The following is a 21,570-nucleotide window of genomic DNA, read 5'->3' as shown; positions in this document are numbered from 1 at the left end:
GTGCATTGCAAAAATTGAAACATTGAAGGTCGAATTGAAAATCGCCCCAAACTTTGAAGGGGTAAAGTATAATTTTTCCATAATTAAATTTCTTTGTCAAATTTTGTTGCCTAATTTTTCACTCACATTAGCCACAAGACACTTTTATGCACTTACCACATGAGTTTATAAAGAGATTGTAGTAAAAACTATATTACTTAATCCTATTATTTTACATGAATCCCTTCATAGATGAGTGAAACACCAATTCTATATATGATATCTTTAGAATTTATTAAAATAATAAATCTGAATTATAATATTTTGAAAACTATTTTAGTAAGGTCAAACCACCAGATAGTGATGTTTTTATATTTTTAATAAAACACTTTGTCACCTTAATTATGCTTATACCATACTACAAATAATGGTGAAAATGATAGGCTTATAAATAAAAACACCTATTCCACCTTAAGGTTTAGGAGCATTTGCGCCTAAAAATAGACATATTAATGAAATAAACTGTGTTTGTCCTTTGTCACTAATGTTAAGCTATGTTGTGTCTTGCAATTACATGCCAAATCTAAAGAAGTCCCTAAGAAGTAGATCAATTGGCTAAGCGAATGTTACTAGTTTGAATCCTCCTCCCCACTCTTATGCGGACATGTCAATATATATATATATATATATATATATATATATAAAGAAAAATTAGGATTGGACTAGTTTACCACACTTTTTAATTAAATAAAGATGTTCTTGGAAGGGGTGTGCAAAAGAAATTTGCTAATTGAGTTGTCCTATCCATTAGTTAGTTGTGATTAAAGGGAACTTATTCAATACATTTCTTTTTCCACCAAGTTTTCCTTCCAATTTTCACATATGTTCTTAAAACATGTAATTATCACCTGTAATTTTAATAGGATTAATAGAATATGTGATTATCACATTTATTTATTTTTTTAAAAAAAATAATGGGAGAATCAAGTGTTCTAAATACATGTAATAGATTTTGTTAAGAAAAATTCTTCAAATCCAATTTTTAGGGACAACTTTTTTTTTTTTTTTTTAAGGTTTCTTTATACGTACTTGTTTAATAAAGATTTCATGGTAATGCTGCAAAGAGTTTACTGAATCTTTTTAAATGTAATGTAACTTATCAAAATTAAAAACTAATCATCTTAAATTCATTAACATAATACATTTAAAAAGACTTAAATAAGCCTTTAATTCTCTTTATAACGTTATTAAAGATTTCGAGACTCACCTAACCTTCCCCCACAAGTCCCATCAATTCAAGGGATTTTATGGAAGCAGTACTAGCAACTTTCCCCACAAGTTCAATCAATTCTCTTATAAATGCCATTACTACATTTAATTATTTAGTAATAAGCTTAATACAATCTTCTTAAAATGCTTTGAACTTAAGCCGCAACGTTCTTGTAAGAATAAATGTTGCAGATTTGTACTGTTCTATTTATTATTACAAGCAAATATGCTCCATTAAATCTTCATTAACATCCAAATCATATATCATCCCTCTAATCAATTAAACAAAAGATGGGTTTATAAAATTGTAATAAAAGTGTAGTTGAATATGTTATTATTATTGTATTAATGAACATTAAAAATTCCTAGATATTGGTATTCTTTAAGAAATAAAAATGATTAAGATTTAAATAAATCTCCAAGAAAAATAAGCCACATTGATTGATATAATAATAAGAGATTAATAGAATTAGGTGGCGCGAAAACAACGTCCTGGTGCCTTGACTGCCTTCCCTCCCTCCCAAAGTCCCAACTGAATCAAACCGTTTTTTATTTTTCCTTTTTTCTTTAATTTCTTTAATTTACTTTTGTATTTCTTCTTTAAACTCATCGCCTACAGCCTACAGGCTACATGCCTTCTCGCTCTCCGCTTCCCCAAAATAATTAAATATATAAATAAAAGTAGAATATTCTACTCTCCGCCGGCGCCGGCAAGTCGACTTTCTGTCCAAACCTCGCAACTCCTCCCAGACCTCGGCGCGTCGTTTCAATCCAAATTTGGAAGAGATCGAAGCTTTGAGAAATTATTGGTAAATTTAGGGTTTTTGATGTGGGTTTGCGTTTTTTTGGATGATTTGCTTTGAGAGCGTTTCGGAGCTTTTTCTGATTGGAGATAAATTTGGCATTGGCAATCGATAAAGGTGAGAATTTTTTTTTTTTTTTGAATTCGTTTATTTTGATTTCTAGTGATGAAGATCATAAATTTGAACGAAAATGGATTAACTAAATTAATTATCGATCTGATTTTGTCGGTGTTATTTCAATTTTTTCGATATTCTTTTTGGAACTTATTTCGGATTGAATGAAAATGATTCAAGTTTATACTTGATGAATAAAAACAAAACAGAATCGAATTTGTTGCTATTTTAGGAACATTTCTGAAACTTTACGAGAGAGAATCAGTGACCCCCCTGTCTCTCTGTAGAATTTCTGAGACTTTACAGAGAGAGAGAGAGTACAAGAGCAGTCGAACATTGAGCATGTCTTCAATACCAGAGACACAACCTGTCAAGCATATCCACCGTCTCAAAATTCAAAAACCTCGTTTACGTGTCTTTCATCGATTTCCGGTCCTAAATCTTGCAGATTAATCCGATATGGTCAAAACGGAAATTATTATTTTTTTGGTTTTAATCAAATCTTTCAGACTTTCACCGAGCAAATAATGATGTCTCGTTAATAATTTTTAATGCTAGTTTTTTGTTGCTGTTGGTTTGTTAAATTTTTAATTGCAATTTCTGTTCAGTGCTCGCAATGTAAATTCATGGGGATGGTGATCTCCCTTGCACGTGGAGCTCCTTGTCTCTTTCCATTTCCCTAAGAACATTAGCACTTGCTGGCTTCAAATTCAAAACTTCTATTCTCCCAATCAAAGAATACAAACAAAAATACATCATTCACGGAGTTTCTTACTATTTTATTCTATTTCTTGGAAAAAAAAAATCGATTTTTTTTTTTTTTTTGAAAACCCAGTAATAGTTATTAGTAGTAAAGTAATTGTGTAATTCATCTCTGGAGTCACAGTTGATCCCAAGATAATTGGGTGTTTCTTCTTAAGAAAGTATGAGAGAGAAAGTTGTGTGCTTTTGTTTTTGATTTTTGGTTTTTGAGTGCAAGTTTTAAAAATCACTTTCATTGAATTGATATGGGGTGTATAGTGTTGTTGTGTTGTGAGTGAAGCCCCATTTCCAGCCCAGCCGACCATGGCACTCCCGTGAGAGGGACAAAAGGCAAAATATATATTAATAGTAAAAGAATCACCACCCTTATCCTGCGCACCCTTCCTTCTCTTATCCTACACCTACCACTACCCCTGTTCACTCCCTGGTCTCCTCAATTTCCGAAGGGGACCCTCCCTTGCAATGCAAACCTCTCATGATAACCGTCAAGGGCACGTTGTGGCACTCTCCACAAATTTCTGACCCCATTTGTACCTGATGTTATTTTCTCACTCTCTAACCGCTTTTTTACGCCCTGATCTGCTTGGATTTGGGCTTATTTTGATGAAAACACAAGACCCATTTGCGTTTATTAGCTGTGATTCTCGTATTCATTCTCAGTCAGATCTGGGTCTCTGTAAAGATGTATGCTTTCCAGTTCTCTTTTTTTCTTTTTTCTCTTATATGGGTTTGTTATTCTTTGCTTTAGTATCTTTCTTACTTTTGGTTGTGTATTTGTGGCAGATTTATTGCAGAGAAAAGGATCTTTCTTTTTGAGGAGATGGTGTTATTCCTTTGAATTTTGGGGTGTACATGAATGCCAAGGCTGTCAAATGTGCTTTAGCTATGTGAAAAATTGTGTCAATGTGGTCTAATTTATGTAGTGTGGATGGATGTATGTGAGTCAGAGCAAGCATTGCGGAAGCACACGGCGGTGGTGAGCCCAAGACCACCGTTGGTTCCGGCGGAAAAGAACAATGCAGTCACCACCCGGCGCCCTCGGACGAGGGAAGTTAGTTCTAGGTACAAGTCACCTGCTCCGGCAACGCCTGCCAGTCCCCGGCGTTTCCCTTCTCCAAACGTCACAAGAACAGTTCCTATATCTTCCCATTTGGTACCTAAGAGAGCCCAGTCTGCTGAGAGGAAGCGGCCCTCCACACCCCCTTCTCCATCATCTAGGCCGTCTACACCAGTCCATGATTCAGCTGCCGATATACAATTGTCATCCAGAAGGATAGGGAATGGTCGGTCACCGGAGAGCTTATGGCCTTCCACAATGCGTAGTTTGAGTGTTTCATTTCAATCTGATAGCATATCAATTCCTATCAGCAAGAAGGAGAAACCAGTAAGTACTCCATCAGACCGCACTCTACGGCCGTCATCGAATGTGGCGCACAAGCACGTGGAAACACCTACCGTTCCAAGAAAACCCACGCCAGAGAGGAAGAGGAGTCCTCTTAAAGGAAAGAATGCGCCTGATCAGTCTGAGAATTCTAGGCCAGTTGATGGTTTACATATCCGAGTGATGGATCAGCATCGATGGCCAAGTAGAATTGGTGGGAATTTATCTTCCAATGCAATGACTAAGAGCGTGGATCTCGGTGACAGGGCAGTCAAGGCTTTCAGTAACCCAGTTCCGGGAATTGGGTTATCTTCGATGAGGAGAATGGTTGCATCTGATGGTATGGGAAAACTTTTACCAAAGTCTGCTAGTGATGCTGCGAGGCTATTATCGCTTGATGGAAGTTCTAGAGTAGGATTTGAGGCAAATTCAATTGATGATAATACACTTCGGGTACTTGGACCTCACAAGTCTGTTTCTACAAGTTTATCAGATAGAACTACATTAATAACACCTGTAGTTAGATCTCAATCTTTGCCTACTCCTATTGCACGGCGACCATCACCTAGTAGGAACTTAGTGGTGTCATCTTCTTTTGGTAAAGGTGTCAGTCCATCTCGGACAAGACCTTCAACTCCTCCTTCTCGGGGGATTAGTCCATCTAGGAATCGCCTTGCCAATTCTTCTGGTCAATCCCATACTACTACTTCTGTGCTCAGTTTTATTGCGGATGTTAAAAAAGGAAAAAAGAGTGCAAGCTACGTAGAAGATGCTCATCAGCTGCGGCTGCTACACAATAGATATTTGCAATGGCGATTTGCAAATGCCCGGGCAGGGGCTGTACTTTATATTCAGAAAGTAACAACAGAGGTAGGATTTTGATCTTTGTGTTATTAGCAAACTCTTTAATAATGTTTTCTTGTTCTATTTTACAGAATCATGTTTTCAGTAAAAATAATCCCAATGACTTGTAAACACACACACGCCCTTGTGAAAACGCACATTTGCTTCAGATTCTCTTGTTCATTGATTGGCAGTCCCTAACCATTAGTTTTGTTTTTATGTTGCAACGGAGTATTTTTGTATGATTTACACATTAGTGGTATAGAAGGTTAGAAAATAAAGAAAAACAAAATTGCTGTGATAGTTTAAGCGGTTTAGTCTTCTACAGAAGACTAGAGTACTTTCTGAGGGTTTTATAAGAAATGTTTTAGTTATCACAAAGTGAAGTTAACATTTGTAGTGCCACTGTGCCATACTTGTCTAGTTGTCTTTACTTGTTAAGCATTGATGTTTGGATTAAAACATAATTTTATTTTACGTTATATGTTTGATCTAAACTCTACCTGATGGTGCAGAGAACTTTATTTAACGTTTGGAACGCTACACTAGAACTGTGGGATTCAGTGATCAGGAAACGGATCAATCTCCAACAGCTGAAGCTAGAGCTTAAGCTGAACTCAGTTTTGAATGATCAAGTACTGCCTCTTGTTCTCTTTGATTTTATTATTTCATTAACAACTTCTATTTAATCGAATTAATCACTGTTTTCTTTTTGTCCAGAATATATATTTTTTCAGTTCCTATGATAGCTAAAAGTTAAAATGATTTTCTTTTCAAAAAACGCAACTCTATGAAGCCTATACACGAAAAATATTTATAACCATCCTGTGGAAAGCCTTAATACATTGACGGGACTCCAGGAAGAGTAAGACTGGAGTATGTGGCTCTGTCAAGGGATAGCGCTAACATGCATATCTAGCACTTTCCTGTGAAAGGCCTTACTAAGGTTTCAGGCTTACCTCTTGTGGTAAGAGGTCATATGTGGCATTGAGTGCTAAATTTGTGCAGTTTTGGAGAAATATAGTTTTGTGTTGCTGACGAAATTCTGCTTAAACCATCATCTAGTCGGTGCACTATGCAAATGGGATGCCTTAGATGAAATTAGTTTCTGCCCTGTCAATTTACAATGTTTTAGAGTCCTGAGCTGGTCTTGTTTTTCCAGCATTACAGAACTAATTTAGACAGCAACCCATCTGTTCAAGAAGTGGAGGAAATTGTTGATGCCAAAGGCCAAAACAATTGTCTTGATACTATATTTCAAGTCATGTTCTGTCCAGCAACATATAAGATAGTTCCGTTGCACTGAGAAAGTTGTTCATGTAAAATGTAATTTCCAGTGATACCTTGCTTAGCTTAGAAGCTTTCAAGTTCTTTGAACTTGTGGTTCTATTTTCATGTCCTATTTATGTCTGAATGTAGTTTGTTACTTATCTATTATGTCTATTATTAAGTGATGCCTTTTCTAAGTGCTTGCATGTATGATTAATGGTTCAGATGGCCTACCTTGACAATTGGGCTTTACTTGAAAGCGATCATATTGATTCTTTATCTGGGGCTGTAGAAGATTTAGAGGCAAGCACTCTCCGACTTCCGGTAACTGCAGGGGCACGGGTATGTTAGGTTCTAGAAATTAATTGGGTTTGGTTTCCGGTAAGACAACTCTTTTCCCTCATTTTTACATTTGTACTTTTACAGGCAGATATTGAATCTTTGAAAGCTGCTATTTGCTCAGCAGTTGATGTGATGCAAGCAATGGGATCATCTATATGCTCTTTGCTCTCAAGGGTGAGATTTGTGTTGATATGGTTTTTTGCTGCTTATATTGTAATGCATGTGCAATGCATAACATAAATTTAGCTTTCCCCCACTTCTTTGTCGCTCAACAAGTCTCTTTGGGTAACAGTGCTCTAATAAGGGGAAGAAAGTCGATGGATAAGATTTTCATTTGCTTGCCATCTTTATTCCTTTTTATGCACGTCTACTTCCATTTGAGCCTTTTCATTATCACTTTTGAGTTTTAGGACCGTGCTGCTCCATTTTTTCCCTCTCCACTTTTTAGAAAGATTTATTAGATCTACCTCAACAGCATTTCCCTCTTTCACCACTTGAGCCAACTCCCAAGTGGCGAGGCCTTTGTTACTGTAGGGGGTACACAAAGTCCAAACTATTACCGTCAAGATGTGTTCATCCAGTGCTTAATTCTTGATGCTGAATGCTACCTTTTATATTGGTGTGTTCTAGGTGGAGGGCATGAACAGTCTGGTTTATGAACTTGCTGTCGTGGCAGCACAGGAGAAAGCCACGCTTGATGAATGTGAAGCACTACTTGCTTCAATGGCAGCTATGCAGGTGAGATAATGATATATGATTGCATGTTTAAAAATGCAAATCTTCTTGCTTGGGCCCATAATATCTTCTGGGTGTCTTGTTGATGAAAAGAATATAAGGAGGCAATTATTGCCACTACTTCACATTTTCATTAGTATTAGTGCTTCAATTTCAATGTTTTTTAAGTTGAAACCTTATGCTTCAGGGCTCTCAAAAATCAGCAAGTAGTGTTGTAAGCCCTCATTCTGAAGTCACAAAACAAAGGATTCAGATAACGTTAAATAATTATTTTGAAAACAATACTGATCACTCGTCTCACGGGATGGATAGCTTTCTTATGAACTTATTTTACCTTCTTTCATAGCAGTCTATTTTTCTTCTCAATGATCTCTTGCTACATTTTACTTCTATTTGCTTTTGTTAAGTCCTTACATCTTTGGGGGGAAATCTTACATGGTGATCTAAAAGAGAAATGCTATTCAGCATTCTCAAGTATCCATTTCCTAGCATTATTGTACGTGGCACATTCACCAAAAAAAAAAAAAAGATAATGCTAAGAGATGAACACTTGAGAATGCTAAGTAGCATTTCTCGATTTGAAATTTTCAGAACATATTATCTTCTCAGAAGTGGTGAATCAGGTTTCTCTGGTCCTTTTGACACTGGTTTTGTAAGTGCAATTGCAGTGCCATTAGTATTTTGTCATGTAGCAATTGAAGAAGTCCCAAACATGCGAATGTCTTCTATCAAATTGGCTGGCATAGATTGTCTTCTATTGCCATGGCTTAGTAGGAAGTTCATCCCTCTGGAAATTTCATTCTGAACCCACTATGACTCGTAATAGAGCTTGTAACTTGAATTAATACTAGTGTTTTTCAAATACACGTTGTCCTTGTTCCTCAACATTGCATGCAAAGCAGAATTTCTGAGCACTTTTGGCTTGAAGCAGGTTGAGGAATACAGCCTTAGGACCCATCTCATACAAATGGAACAAGATTGGGAGAAGGGTAAGCTGATCTTGGCAATCAAGACACCTCCTTGACCCTGACCGCCGCTAAGCTAACAACTTACCGCCTTGTCTCTTCCGCAGATACGACTTACCGCCTTGTCTGCCTTGGTTCATTGCGAATGTATATTTATTTTTTATTTTTATTTTCTTTTTTAATCTTCGATGAGAATTTTTATTGCGTTTTATCTCTTTTTTTCTTTTTTCTTTTTATTTTCTTTCCACTACAAAAGAGCTATTGGCTCCATCCTTCCACTTGTAATTTTTGTATTATGCAAATGAAAAGAAAATGCAAAGGAAGCAAAAAAAGATTGAAATTAAATGTAGAAGTAGAGTTAAAAGGGGGGAAGATTAGCAAAGAAATTGTTTTAGAAGCAAATATCTTTTTGTTTATTAATGGATGCAGGTTTACACATTTCAAATTTTGATAAGCCTTGGCCCTAATGTATTATAACATTCACAATGGCATTGCACATCTAAGTATTCGTGAACTGCAAAATTGGTATTATGATAGTAGAGAAATAATGACATGTAGGATGTGGCTTCTGGTTCTAAGCTCTTGTAATTAGCTGCTCATATTGTATAGGACCTACTTGTCCGAATAGGTGGCCTTGCACTGCGGACTGCCTGATATCTACTTGGACAGGTGGGTTCTATCATAATCCTCTCTTCACATATATTGTATGCAATACATATAACTTATTGCACCTGATCCAAATTCCATTTTCATAATCTTGGGCCTTCATTGCCCCCAAGGCTTTTCATCACCCAGTGAAATTGGTAGGGATGGACCTGGCAAATACTCGATGCCTAAGAGAGCTCAAAGTTCCATCTCAGATCTCCATGTGCATGGCTTAACTAGTAATTTCATAACCACCTTTGCTAATTTTACCAGTCATTTTCACTTCATGAGCTCAATAACCATCAAGCCTTACTATATTGAACTAATAAATGAATCACGCCCCATTTCCTCTACTGAATGCTCAGGCCATCATAATTTAATCATAAGCATAAACTTATGAGATTGTGGACAGTGGTTATATGCTATTATTCATTTAATATATATATATATATATATATATATATAGCCATCACTAAAAATACATAATATTTTTTATATTTAGTTTTTAATTATTTTTTATTGTAAGTGACACATAGCATAATATGATTGGTACTAATATAACACATTATCAAATTCTGTCAACTTTTTTAATGATAGTGACTTTTTTTTTTTGTGCGCGCTTATTCTAGGTAGTGTTTAGTCACTTTTTAAACTTTGGAGAGCTAATTGTCAAAATTCCAAACTATAACGACTAATTTAGCATTTTTTTTTCCTAAATTTTAATCTTCACATTTAGCAAATGGTAACCATAATAAGAAATCTCATGTGAAGTGAATCACCGGAGGCAAGCCGAACCCAGTAATAACTATGAAGTCGATATAATGAATTAACATTTTAACTTAGAAAAATTTCCCATTAGAAAGAAAAAAGAAAAGATAACCACCAGAGGAAAGCCGAGCCCCGTAAGTATTGAGTCAGATATAAGGAATTAATATTTGAAATTAGCAAAATTTCCCGTTAGAAGAGAAAAGGAAAAGGAAAAAACCGGCAAGAGTTTCCCGCTCTAATCTGTTTGAGACTCTCGATATACGAAAACTATCAAACACATTCCGAAGCCCACAGACAGATAATGATTAGCAGAAGCATAGCGACGGCCTGTAGTGCAGCACCACGCGGCCGCAACTTCTTCCTGGACCTCCTGAACAAGGCCACCACTCTCTCCCACCTCTCGCAAACCCACGCCCAGATCACCCTCCACGGCCTCCACCACGACCTCGCCACTCTTACTAAGCTCACCCACAAGCTCTCCGACTTTAAGGCCATCCACCACGCGCGCCACCTCTTTCTCTCCACCCCCAAGCCCGACCTTTTCCTCTTCAATGTCCTCATCAAAGGCTTCGTCACCAACGATTTGCCTTTGTCTGCCATTTCGCTCTATACCCATTTGAGAACAGGGACTAGTCTTAAGCCTGATAAGTATACTTATTCATTCGTGGTATCGGCCGCCTCGGATTTTAAGTCCGACAGGTTGGGGATTATATTGCACGCAAATGCGATTGTTGATGGGTTGGGATTCAATCTGTTTGTTGGGTCCGCGGTGGTTGACTTTTACTTCAAGTTTTCACGGGTTGAGATGGCGAGGAAGGTGTTCGATTTAATGCCTGAGAAGGATACGGTTCTGTGGAATACGATGGTATCTGGGTTGGTGAGAAATTGTTATTTCGGAGATTCCATAGGGTTTTTTGGGGATATGGTTAAGGGAGGTGTGGAATTGGATTCGACGACTGTGGCGACTGTGCTTCCAGCTGCAGCGGAGTTGCAGGAGTTGGAAGTGGGGATGGGGATTCAGTGCTTGGCTTTGAAAGTTGGGTTTGAACGTGATGTGTTTGTGATTACGGGTTTGGTTTCATTGTATTCAAAATGTGGGGATATTGACAAGGTGAAGTGGTTGTTTGGGCAGATTGGTCAGCCGGATTTGATATCCTATAATGCAATGATTTCTGGGTACACTTGCAATGGCGAGACTGAATCTTCAGTGATGCTATTTGGGGAACTGCTTGCTTCTGGGCAGAAAGCCAATTCGAGCACATTGGTGGGGTTGATTCCTGTATTTTCACCCTTCGGGCATCTGCAGCTCACTCACTGTATTCATGGTTTCGGTATTAAATCTGGCGTTGTTTCACATGCTTCTGTTTCAACTGCATTAACTACTGTTTATAGCAGAGTAAATGAAATTGAATTCGCACGGCAGCTTTTTGATGAAACTCCAGAGAAAAGTTTGGCATCTTGGAATGCTATGATATCTGGTTATACCAAAAATGGATTAACGGAGATGGCAATTTCTCTTTTCCGGGATATGATGCTCGAATTTCGCCCAAATCCTGTTACAGTTACAAGTATTCTTTCCGCTTGTGCTCAGCTTGGAGCTTTAAGTCTTGGAAAATGGGTCCATGGCTTGATTAAAAGCGAGAATCTCGAGTCTAACGTATATGTCTCAACTGCTCTAATTGACATGTATGCAAAGTGTGGGAGCATTGTGGAGGCTCAGCGATTATTTGACTTGGTGAAGGATAAAAATGTGGTAACTTGGAACGCCATGATTTTTGGTTATGGCCTCCATGGGCATGGGAATGAAGCGCTAAAGCTCTTTAATGAGATGTTGCATTCTGGAGTTTCCCCAACTGGGGTTACTTTTCTTTCTGTCTTGTATGCTTGTAGTCATGCTGGCTTGGTGAGGAAAGGAAACGACATATTCCATTCTATGGTCCATGATTATGGGGTTCAACCATTACCTGAGCATTATGCCTGCATGGTTGACATCCTTGGCCGAGCTGGACGATTAAATGAGGCCTTGAAATTTATAGAGAAAATGCCGATTGAGCCAGGTCCTGCAATCTGGGGTGCCTTACTTGGTGCTTGCATGATTCACAAAGACACAAACCTAGCCCGTGTGGCTTCCGAAAGACTATTTGAATTGGAACCAGAAAATGTTGGATATCATGTCTTACTCTCTAATATTTACTCGGCTGACAGGAGTTTTCTAAAGGCTGCTTCAGTACGACAAGTAGTCAAGAAAAGAAAGTTGGCAAAGACTCCTGGGTGCACTCTAATTGAGGTTGGTGAGACACCCCATGTCTTTACATCTGGTGATCGGTCCCATCCTCAAGCAACGGCAATCTACAAAATGCTAGAGAAGTTGACTGGAAAGATGAGGGAGGCTGGATTTCAATCACAGACTGTCACTGCTTTGCATGATGTGGAGGAGGAAGAGAAGGAGCTAATGGTTAACGTTCACAGTGAGAAGTTGGCCATTGCCTTTGGCCTTATCGCTACTGAACCTGGAACTGAAATCAGAATTATTAAGAATCTCCGGGTTTGTTTAGATTGCCATAATGCAACTAAATTTATATCCAAGGTTACAGGGAGAATTATTGTGGTTAGAGATGCTAATAGATTTCATCATTTTAAAGATGGCATCTGTTCTTGTGGAGACTATTGGTGAAAATTTTGTTTTTTACAGTGGTCAAGGTATGTAAGACCGAACAAGCATCTACCTTTCCAGTTTCATACGGTAAAAGAAACTAGACCTCATCCTAAGATGCATCATCATGGCATCTCACACCCAGTTGTTCACTAGGATACTCAAACAATTCTAGCGAAAAATAGAAGAATTTAGTTATTACTCATGCTCTAATATGGAAAGTGACAACAGCATATAAGTAATCATTCGTGTAATTTCCTTACGCCAAAGCATGAGGAAGACTAATTTCACTCCAAGCCAACACTTCTCCTTAATTGGCAAGCTCTTTCAGCTTTATGTTTTTTATCCACTAATTTGGATTCATCTGGGTTTTAATATGAATCTTAAGCCACCATTTTTTCTTTGTATAAATTTGAAGCTACATCAGGATATTGCTATATTGATCAGGTTAATTGTTCTTATCATGCTTTTTGCTCCATTATTTTCGTTGTAGAAATATTTTGATTTCATTTCATGGAGAATTTGGGAAATAATAGTTCTATAAGAACACCTGACTATTTTCATGCTTATTGCATGTTCTTTATGTGTATATACTCGTGTTCATTATAATTTTATTCTGCCAGACCCAAAATTAGGGAGTCAGTTTCTCTACTAGTCAATCTGCAATATTCTCTCTTTTCTGTGAATTATTTTTGGAATAATTGAATACGCTAAAAAGTTGAGTGATAATTTTTTTTTCTTAAAAAAAAAATTGTTTTACACGGTTTCTGATTATTATATCCTTATCTTTGTGAACAGATCAAACCCCGAATTCATTTATTTTTCTAGTATACAATCGTGTTGGAATATCATAATAATGGTTAGAAGATTGTGACTTGATGGATTTTTTAGTCCTGTTGGGCTTCAGTGTATTCAAAACCTTCTGATGATATGTTGATTTTTGTGTGTTAAAGGAATTTGTTTTTCTTTCAAATTGAAATAGGTTAAATCCTCTTAATATCTTGCAGGAAATATAGGTGATGTTTTAAGATGTTAGATGGTTCTGCACATGTCAAACTGTTGTGCGATCTTTTCCTTAGATGTGCATGTGTTGTATTTTCGTAAGGAGATAGAAAGTGTTTATTGCAGTTGCTCTTCTTCCTTTTTTTCCTCGGATGGTCCCCAAATAAAGCTTCACATCTGAGGAAAATGATGGTGGAACACTTTTGTTCCCGGGAAAGCACTGAAAGTAAACCATATGAGGTACAATACATGTCATTTGAACTTTCACTCGAATTAGCATGATGGAGTTTTAAACAATTTTAGTAGTTTGTGTTTGACAATGAAACAGAAATCTGTTGCCAAGATAGACTTCACGGTCTATCTCGTTTTCTATTCTTCACGGTATTTGCCATCTTTTTTTTTTCTTTTTCCTCTTTCTTTCAGCTTTCTTACTGCATTAGTTTTCCTGTTTCTCTATTTGTGTTAGGTTTCATGAGCTAAACGCCAGTAGTGCAAAATTACTAGATAAGAAAAATTCAAAGATTCTGATGCATGAATTGTGAATAAATTGGCAATGTTTCGGTATCATAAGCAACGTACAGGGGCTTTACTTCACTTACAAAACTGGGTACAAACTTCATTTACACTACACAAAAAATTTCACTCTTTCTTTATTCATTTTTGTGCATTTCCCCTATGTCAATTCATACACCATGCACATAAAAACAAGATTTTATATGTATCTTTCAGAGATGTGGCAATTTTAGCAATTAATTCCACATTGCTTGGTGTCAGGTCCCTTGGTTTTTAACACAAATGGATCAATTCGGACCCAAAGCAAGGAGAAGATGGAAGCCAAAAGGATTGACCATATGACAACAATGGTTGGTGTCCGGTTCTGCCGCCCCATCAGACCTTTAAGGAATGGGTAGAGATGGACAATCACCCAGAATGCAAAGAAGAGCTTCCCAAATAGAGGTCCCCATGATTGGTATCCATTGTTTATGGCATCTGAGATCCCAGCAACAACTCCAACAAGGTTGATGATTAAGATTGTAGTTGGAGGGATTAGAAGGGTTGTCCATTTAAAGGTGTATAATTCTCCAAAATCCTCATCATCTGTTGCCTTGGATGTGACAGTGAAGTTAGTGTCAATTCCAGCTAAAACCTTCAGGAGACCTTGCACAACAGCAAAGAGATGTGCTGACACACCACCAATGACCCAGAATTGCTCGTTTCTCCACCATTCCTCCATGGTAACTCCGCTCCATCTCAGCTCAAGAATGCCCGTAATAAAGATTGACATGAACAGGGCAATGAAGTAGAGACTCGCAAAAGTGCTTATCTGGATTATGAAGCACATTGGGAAATTATTTTATCAGCAGACATAGCAAAAACACTTGAAACTCATTCTGGAGGTACAAACTTAATGATTCCATTTTTCTGATTTTCATAGGATTAAGGAATCTGTTAATTTCTCTTATATATAAGAAGACGGTTATAATTCATGTAATGTTCTGTGCCTTTAGATGCCATTAGGAAGTTCATAATCATCTTAGGTCTAAATATCTTCTAACTAATTATCATTCTTTGTTATAAAACAATGGCAGTTATAATCTTACCGGTGGCATGATGAATTTATCAGTGAGCAAGCAGATAGCAGGGAGGCTACAGTAGGCAAGAAGAGGCAAGGAGGTGAAGGGATAGACTGTTGTGTTGACGTAGGCAAATCTCTCGAGCCACTTGAGTTTCCCTTCCTTGTAGCCATACCAAACAGGGCAGTGGTGACTGAAAAAGATCTCAATGGAACCAAGTGCCCACCGAAGCACCTGGTTTAGCCTATCTGACAGGTTGATGGGAGCTGTACCCTTGAATGCAGGTCTCTTTGGCATACAGTATATAGACCTCCAACCACGACAATGCATCTTGAAACCCGAGAGGATATCCTCTGTGATTGATCCGTAGATCCAACCAAGCTGCACATACGAAAGTGACTCAATTCAGTTGTATACAACCACATCTACCATCTCTGCAAGCACTTGGAATTCATAGAAAAAAAATCTGGAGGCACATTTAATAGAATTGTTAAAATTACCTCAAGACCCCAATCCGTTTTGTCTTCATAGCCACAACTGATCACATGAATGGCTTCTTTGAGCAGGGCTGCCGGACTCGAGGAAGGAGGCACACCACCCTGTTCCATTAAGGTTGAAGTTACAAAAATTGCTGACTGCCCAAATTTCTTTTCGAAATTCATCTGGGACATCAATAGCTCCTTGTCATCGTCCATATCTACACAAATATGACTGCAAGTTAGTGAAGAAAAGATATCTGCTAGGGGGGAACAAATTCATACCGAGACGCATGTCAATTTAATGGATTTCAACTTTTTTAACAAGATAGAGCTCTCCAAAAACCTTGTAGGCTTGCACCATCTCCAGTTGCCCCGTCCTTAGCATACTTTTGCTTCTTGCGACGTCCAAAACATGGGCAGCAGTCACAGCTTACCATCTTTGGGCGCTTAGGACCTTTGGGAGGGTTATATCCATATAAAGCTTGCCTTCTGAAAACACATCCTGTGCCCACATATACAGGACCTTGAATTCCATCTAGACCTTTCATGTTGATCTGCATAAGCAAAGAGGTAATTAAGGAACCTTATCTCATCTCCTATTTGCACAATGCAGGAAATAATATGAGCAGGAAAATGTCATTTTAACAGTGAGATTCTAGCAGTGGCTTACATCAAAGAAGACTGTGTTTCTGTTGGCGTATCGATCGTTTGTATCAATGCCGTCGAATCTTTGAGGGAATTGGACATAGCAGACCTTCTTCCCAGTCTGGGGGTCCATCAAGAAACACATGGCCTCTCGCGCGGCTTTGCTGTTGTTGATATAGTGATCACAATCCAAGTTGAGAATGAAAGGGGCATTGGTGAGCACAGCAGAGACCCGAATCTGAAAAATCACAAAGCATCAAAAGAAGTATCGCATAAATATGAAATTTCTAAAGGTGAGGGAATTTTGATCAAATAGAAGGCAAGAGGGTGCTTGAAAATTTTGTTACCAGAGCGTTCATTGCACCAGCTTTCTTGTGATGTTGAAAACCAGGCCTTTTCTCACGGGATACATAGACAAGACGAGGAAGCTCATTTCCTTCAGCATCAACTCCTCCACTGTGACCGAGAAACACCTGAATCATCCCAGGGTGATCCTTAGTATTGTTTCCTGGCCATGGCGTCCCATCTTGCATGATCCACCCCTCTGGAGGAACCTTCGTGGCTTTGGCCACAAGTGCATTTACCCTAACCTTGAATTCTTCATATTCTCTCTGCCAAACATCATAAAACCATAACTTAGTATGTTTAACGAAATCGCGGAAAGTGTTGAATCCTTACCATTGTTTTTTCTCTCGAAAAGTGCCTGTTTATGAGTACTGCGTTCGAAAAAGTTCTACCAAATGCTTAACGGTATTTTTAAAAATTACGTTTTTATTAACTGTTTTTTGAAATCGTTGTTTTTTCAAGCCACTCATTTTGAAACTGCTAAACCAAACCGACACTTGAACACTTCAGAATTGAATGGCATTGATGACGTTGTGTAGTACAGACCTTCATAGCTCGACGCTCCTTAACAAAAGTAGGCTGAACCTTGTCCTTGAGATAATCAATCTTCTCTGCAAAGTACATTTCAGGGGCTCGAGGCTCTATAGAAAATTTCTTGCAGAAAGGTACCCATTTGCGTGCAAATTCTGCAGTTTCAGACAAGGCTTCAAAGGTGAGCATGGAAGCACCATCATCAGAAATGTAGCATGAGATCTTATCAACCGGGTAATCCATGGCCAAGATTGAAAGAACTGTGTTAGCTGTAACAAGAGGAGGTTCCTTCATGGGATCCACAGTACTGACGAAGAGATCTACTGGAGACAGCTGATTTGGTTCACCCTCCCTCTCATACCTGCATTACATATGATTAAACCTTCATGATAAAACATCTTCACACATTTAGCTGCAGAATTTTAGCCTTGAAGCTCTTGAAAGATGTAAAATTGTACAACTTTAGCAATTTGCGATTACTTGTGTCATGGATCCAATTCAATTGGATCAACACCCGATTAACCATTGGAGTCAGTTTGGCCCTCATTTGGGTTCCATTATCCTAGCAATTTTATTGTCTGAATTGTTAGCAATTTGAGTAACAAATGCGAGATAATCCCTATAAAACCTACCTACCTGAACAGTTTTTGAAAAGCCCGCTCACTTGTTAAGCAAGTAGATCCATAAAAGTTCTCTAAAATTATTAGAAATCTGGATCTGATTTATATGGCTAGCTACCAGAATGATTTCATGGTGGCTTAGGCTGTTAGGCATAAAGTACAAGTTAACACTTTCTGGCTAGCCCAAAAAAGAAACAAAAAGAAACTTGTAAAACCCCGTTGAAGCTTTTTAATAATGACTTCTTTTTTTCTTTCTGTCTTTTCTCCCTTTATCCTTCTAATAAATCCCTTTGAAGCTATTATTATACTAAACCTTCTCTTCAATAACTGGTGTACCTGCTTATAGAACTTTTTGGAAAAGTTAATCTGATCTAGAGAACAGTGAAAAGAGGTCAAAATTGTTTCCAAAACACGATTAAGTTTGCAGTCTTAGATTGCGTTTGACACTGTGATTTCACAAACCAAAGTGTACGTTTAAATTAAATGGTTATTTTTAAATTACACATTTTAAAATCGCAAACTTAAATACTTTTCTAAGCAAATTGGTATACCTTAGTGAAAGACGATCAAGGTAGGTCTCACGATCAATAGGGTACCATTTTGGAAATTGATCAAGGATCCATGAAAATGCAAACCAAATTTCACATATCACAGACGTTAACCACAGCCCAAAGGCATCATGCACCGGATTCATAAGTCTATATCGGAGGAACAAGGACAAAACAAAAAGCCGGGCTACAATCACCATCCGATAAGGATTTATTTTGCTTGAAGCAATCGGTACTTTTCTCGACAATGGCTGTCTAGCTTCATCAATCCTGCATCATCAGTTTAGAAAACGTTTGACATTGTACTTTCGTAAACTAAAAATGTTAATTTAAACTAAATGGTAAAAGATATATTGTTTGAGAGTACGCTATTAAAAAATTAAGATTTGAAAACGTAAAAAACATTAAAAAAAGTTGTTTTTAAAAACGTTTGAAATTGCAAATCCAAATGGACGCACATGGCCATGTCAGGGTCATTGTCATCCTGTTCAGGCCCCAGGTTGCCTTGCTGCATTTTCCAGTCATCCATCCTATCTTTCCAACCATCTTCTTTCTTTTCATCCCACCTTGCACTCCCTGTATTTTGCAAGCAGCTTCATGAATGAATATCCAAAAAGTTCACCAGATTTTTCCAAAAGAGGAGTGATCGATGGACCTACCAGGTTCAGAAACTGGATATGGATGCACTCGTTTATGCAACGAAGAAGAAAGCATCTGCTGATCTCCATGAGCATGAGATGAAATTGGAAATTCACCGCTCACCTGCATGCGTGCATGCAAATCACGTACAGTAATTAATTAAGAAGGAAGTGTACGTTGGATTGAAATCTAAGCAACATATATCATATTAATAACATTGATGATATATATATATATAGTACTCTTAAGCTGTTTTCTTTCTTTACCGGTCGGGATCTTGCACCGGATATAACTGGTGGGATATGGGCATTTTCGTCATCTTCAGGTCCTCTTCCATAGCTCATCTTCCCATGAAGCATTGCTTCTACAATATGGTTATGCTTGTTGTTCCTCTCATCCTCCATCTTGAACTCATGCTCAATATCATCCACATCCTCTTCATCTTCATCTCCCTCCACCCTTGCGCTCCCTTCACAACATTTCCAACAACATTAAATAAATCAAAAGAAAATCACGATTGTACGTATCACGTGGCATTATATGACAGTCAGTTACCTTTGAGACGCTTGTATCTGGTTCTGCACTGAGGGCAAAGTTGGCTGCCTTCTCTTCTCTCATACTCATAGCAAGGCCGGCACACCGGAAAACCACACTCATTGCAGGCCACAAACAAATCTCCGTCAACCGTTAGCCCGACGTCATCGCCACAAATCTCACAGACCTGGCCATCCAAGTTCTTCAAAGGCTTGTGCTGCACGTACACCAAAACCACGAAAAACCCACGATTCATATATATCAGTCTAACACATGCACACACAAACAAACAAACTACAACCGTTATTTACCTCTTCATGGCCGTGGATGACGACGAGCTCGTTGCGGTTGTGAGATCCGGCGACAAGTCCGGCGCTGGCTTCCATGGTGTGTGAGAGAATGATGAGGTGAGGTGGTGAGAGAGGAGTGGGGGTTTCTTTTTTATGAATGAAGGGAAGGGGAAGAGAGAGAGCTTAGTGATCGTCGTCTCACCTAATGTGTCCACATAAAGGTGGTGTGTGTTGTTGGTTGCAGGGTCTCCATTGCCTTGAAGTTAAGCTTCCTCTATTTTTCAACTACCATCCTTCAGGCTTTTTCCAACGACCACCTTGGTGTCTATTTTCTTTTAAATTAATTTTTAAATGGTTTTATTTTCTTTCATATATACACGCATTGCATATTTGCATGTGCACCATACTAATTCATATTTATATGATTATATCCCTCGATTAAGCCAAATAACTCTAATTGTACTTTGTACTTGGGGAAATTATGACCAGACTAAATGCTAGTGTAATCATTGTAATTGTGTGGAAGAACTCAATTGTTGTAAAAGTATGTTGTATTATTGACAAATTAATACAAGTCAAATGGCTTAAAAAAATTACAATTAAAAAGGAGTATTATAAAGATGGATTATAATCTTCTCAGACTTCCTTTCATTACATCTAACGGTTTAAATAAATGCAGAGATTTACGTTATCGAGGTAAATAATTTTAATTTTCAACATGTCAAAGTCAAATCCACTTGCCTCGTTAACATACAAACATCTGCATTTATTTGGACCGTTGGATGAATGTAATTAAGGGCTCAAATTTAATCTCATATTTTAAAAAATCTTAAGAAATCTCAATCCTCAAAAGAGAAATGTTAGAAACTACACTTTTATTATACTTTGTTGACGTGGAACATTCAATCGATCAATGTTAAAAAAAAAAAAAAAACTAAAGAATTAACTGTGTCACATTAATAAAATGAAATAAAAGTGTAGTGCGTAGCATTACCCAGTTCAAACTTATAATTTGTGTTATAATAATGCAAATTGTGTGGAAAAAGATAGACTTCTAATGAAACTTTAATCTACTGGGTCAAAAATCCTACTTTACTTTAACCTTTTCAAAAGAAAACTTTCCATAAAAATGAAACATTCTTGTATTTTGAGTACAACTTAAAAAAAAAAAAAAAAAAAAAAAAAAAAAAAAAAATCTCTTTTATCTTTTTCTTTTCTTTTTCTTTTTCTTTCTTTTGATGGATAATTGCACACAAATATCAAAATGAGCTACGTACCGCAAGCTGATTAATTAGTTTAAAAATATCTTATAATCTTTTCACAGCTAGCTAGTTGACAGGAGGTGACATGCAGGAGGGAGCTCAATATATGCTGAAGAAATTCCCAAGTACATTGAAAGTATAGAAAAAATCTCATTGTTTGCAATTCTTGAACATGAAGATTCAAAGAATAATTAAATTTCTATCAACATTCCCCTCTCTTGATTATAATTTTGAGATAACGGGATTTTTTTTTCTTTCACATCAAATGAAAACAATCGGCTATCCCAAGTGGAGTCACTCAAAAGCAATAATTCCTAATTAGACTCGGGTCAAATATGTTGTGGTCACATACCACACCTATGAATTTTTTTTTTTTTTTTTTTTCCAGAAAATATATTATATGCTAATAATATGCTATAAATTTTGGGGCAAAGTTTTCTCTAAATTGGATATAAAAAGAAATTTTTCGAATACAGTCTATTGAACTGACATCAGTTCTTAAAGTACGAAAAAATCACATGCTTACTACAAATATATGTGAGAATTAAATAATAACAATTTGAAAGAAAACTT

At 37.4% G+C, this 21,570-nt stretch overlaps 3 protein-coding genes across 3 annotated transcripts; 2 read left to right on the top strand and 1 right to left on the bottom strand.

Annotated features, from left to right (window-relative positions):
- Positions 1–1,761: 1,761 nt before the first annotated feature.
- LOC132184108 (AUGMIN subunit 8) lies at positions 1,762–8,864 on the top strand. Its single transcript, XM_059597607.2, has 7 exons — positions 1,762–2,168; positions 3,711–5,178; positions 5,667–5,786; positions 6,646–6,762; positions 6,847–6,936; positions 7,393–7,500; positions 8,429–8,864. Exons 2-7 carry the CDS (start codon positions 3,856–3,858, stop codon positions 8,519–8,521), a joined length of 1,851 nt encoding a protein of 616 aa, XP_059453590.1. The 5' UTR covers positions 1,762–2,168; positions 3,711–3,855; the 3' UTR covers positions 8,522–8,864.
- Positions 8,865–10,087: 1,223 nt separating this feature from the next.
- On the top strand, positions 10,088–14,376 carry MEF29 (Pentatricopeptide repeat (PPR) superfamily protein). Its single transcript, XM_059597606.2, has 2 exons — positions 10,088–12,575; positions 14,305–14,376. The coding sequence occupies exon 1, from the start codon at positions 10,177–10,179 to the stop codon at positions 12,547–12,549; it is 2,373 nt and encodes a 790-aa protein (XP_059453589.1). The 5' UTR covers positions 10,088–10,176; the 3' UTR covers positions 12,550–12,575; positions 14,305–14,376.
- IRX3 (Cellulose synthase family protein) lies at positions 14,043–19,857 on the bottom strand. The gene is made up of 13 exons (XM_059597604.2): positions 19,757–19,857; positions 19,467–19,662; positions 19,178–19,380; positions 18,932–19,034; positions 18,731–18,848; positions 18,276–18,542; positions 17,120–17,465; positions 16,576–16,839; positions 16,254–16,466; positions 15,927–16,137; positions 15,605–15,801; positions 15,132–15,485; positions 14,043–14,854 (listed from the first exon to the last, which is right to left on the bottom strand). The coding sequence occupies exons 1-13, from the start codon at positions 19,829–19,831 to the stop codon at positions 14,273–14,275; spliced, it is 3,129 nt and encodes a 1,042-aa protein (XP_059453587.2). The 5' UTR covers positions 19,832–19,857; the 3' UTR covers positions 14,043–14,272.
- Between the last annotated feature and the right edge of the window lie 1,713 nt (positions 19,858–21,570).

This window comes from Corylus avellana, chromosome 7 (genome assembly GCF_965113065.1).
Source record: "Corylus avellana chromosome 7, dhCorAvel1.hap1.2, whole genome shotgun sequence".
Taxonomy (NCBI): Eukaryota; Viridiplantae; Streptophyta; class Magnoliopsida; order Fagales; family Betulaceae; genus Corylus; species Corylus avellana.
The sequence above is the reverse complement of the archived record's forward strand: the minus strand, read 5'-3'. Positions and strand labels throughout refer to the sequence as shown.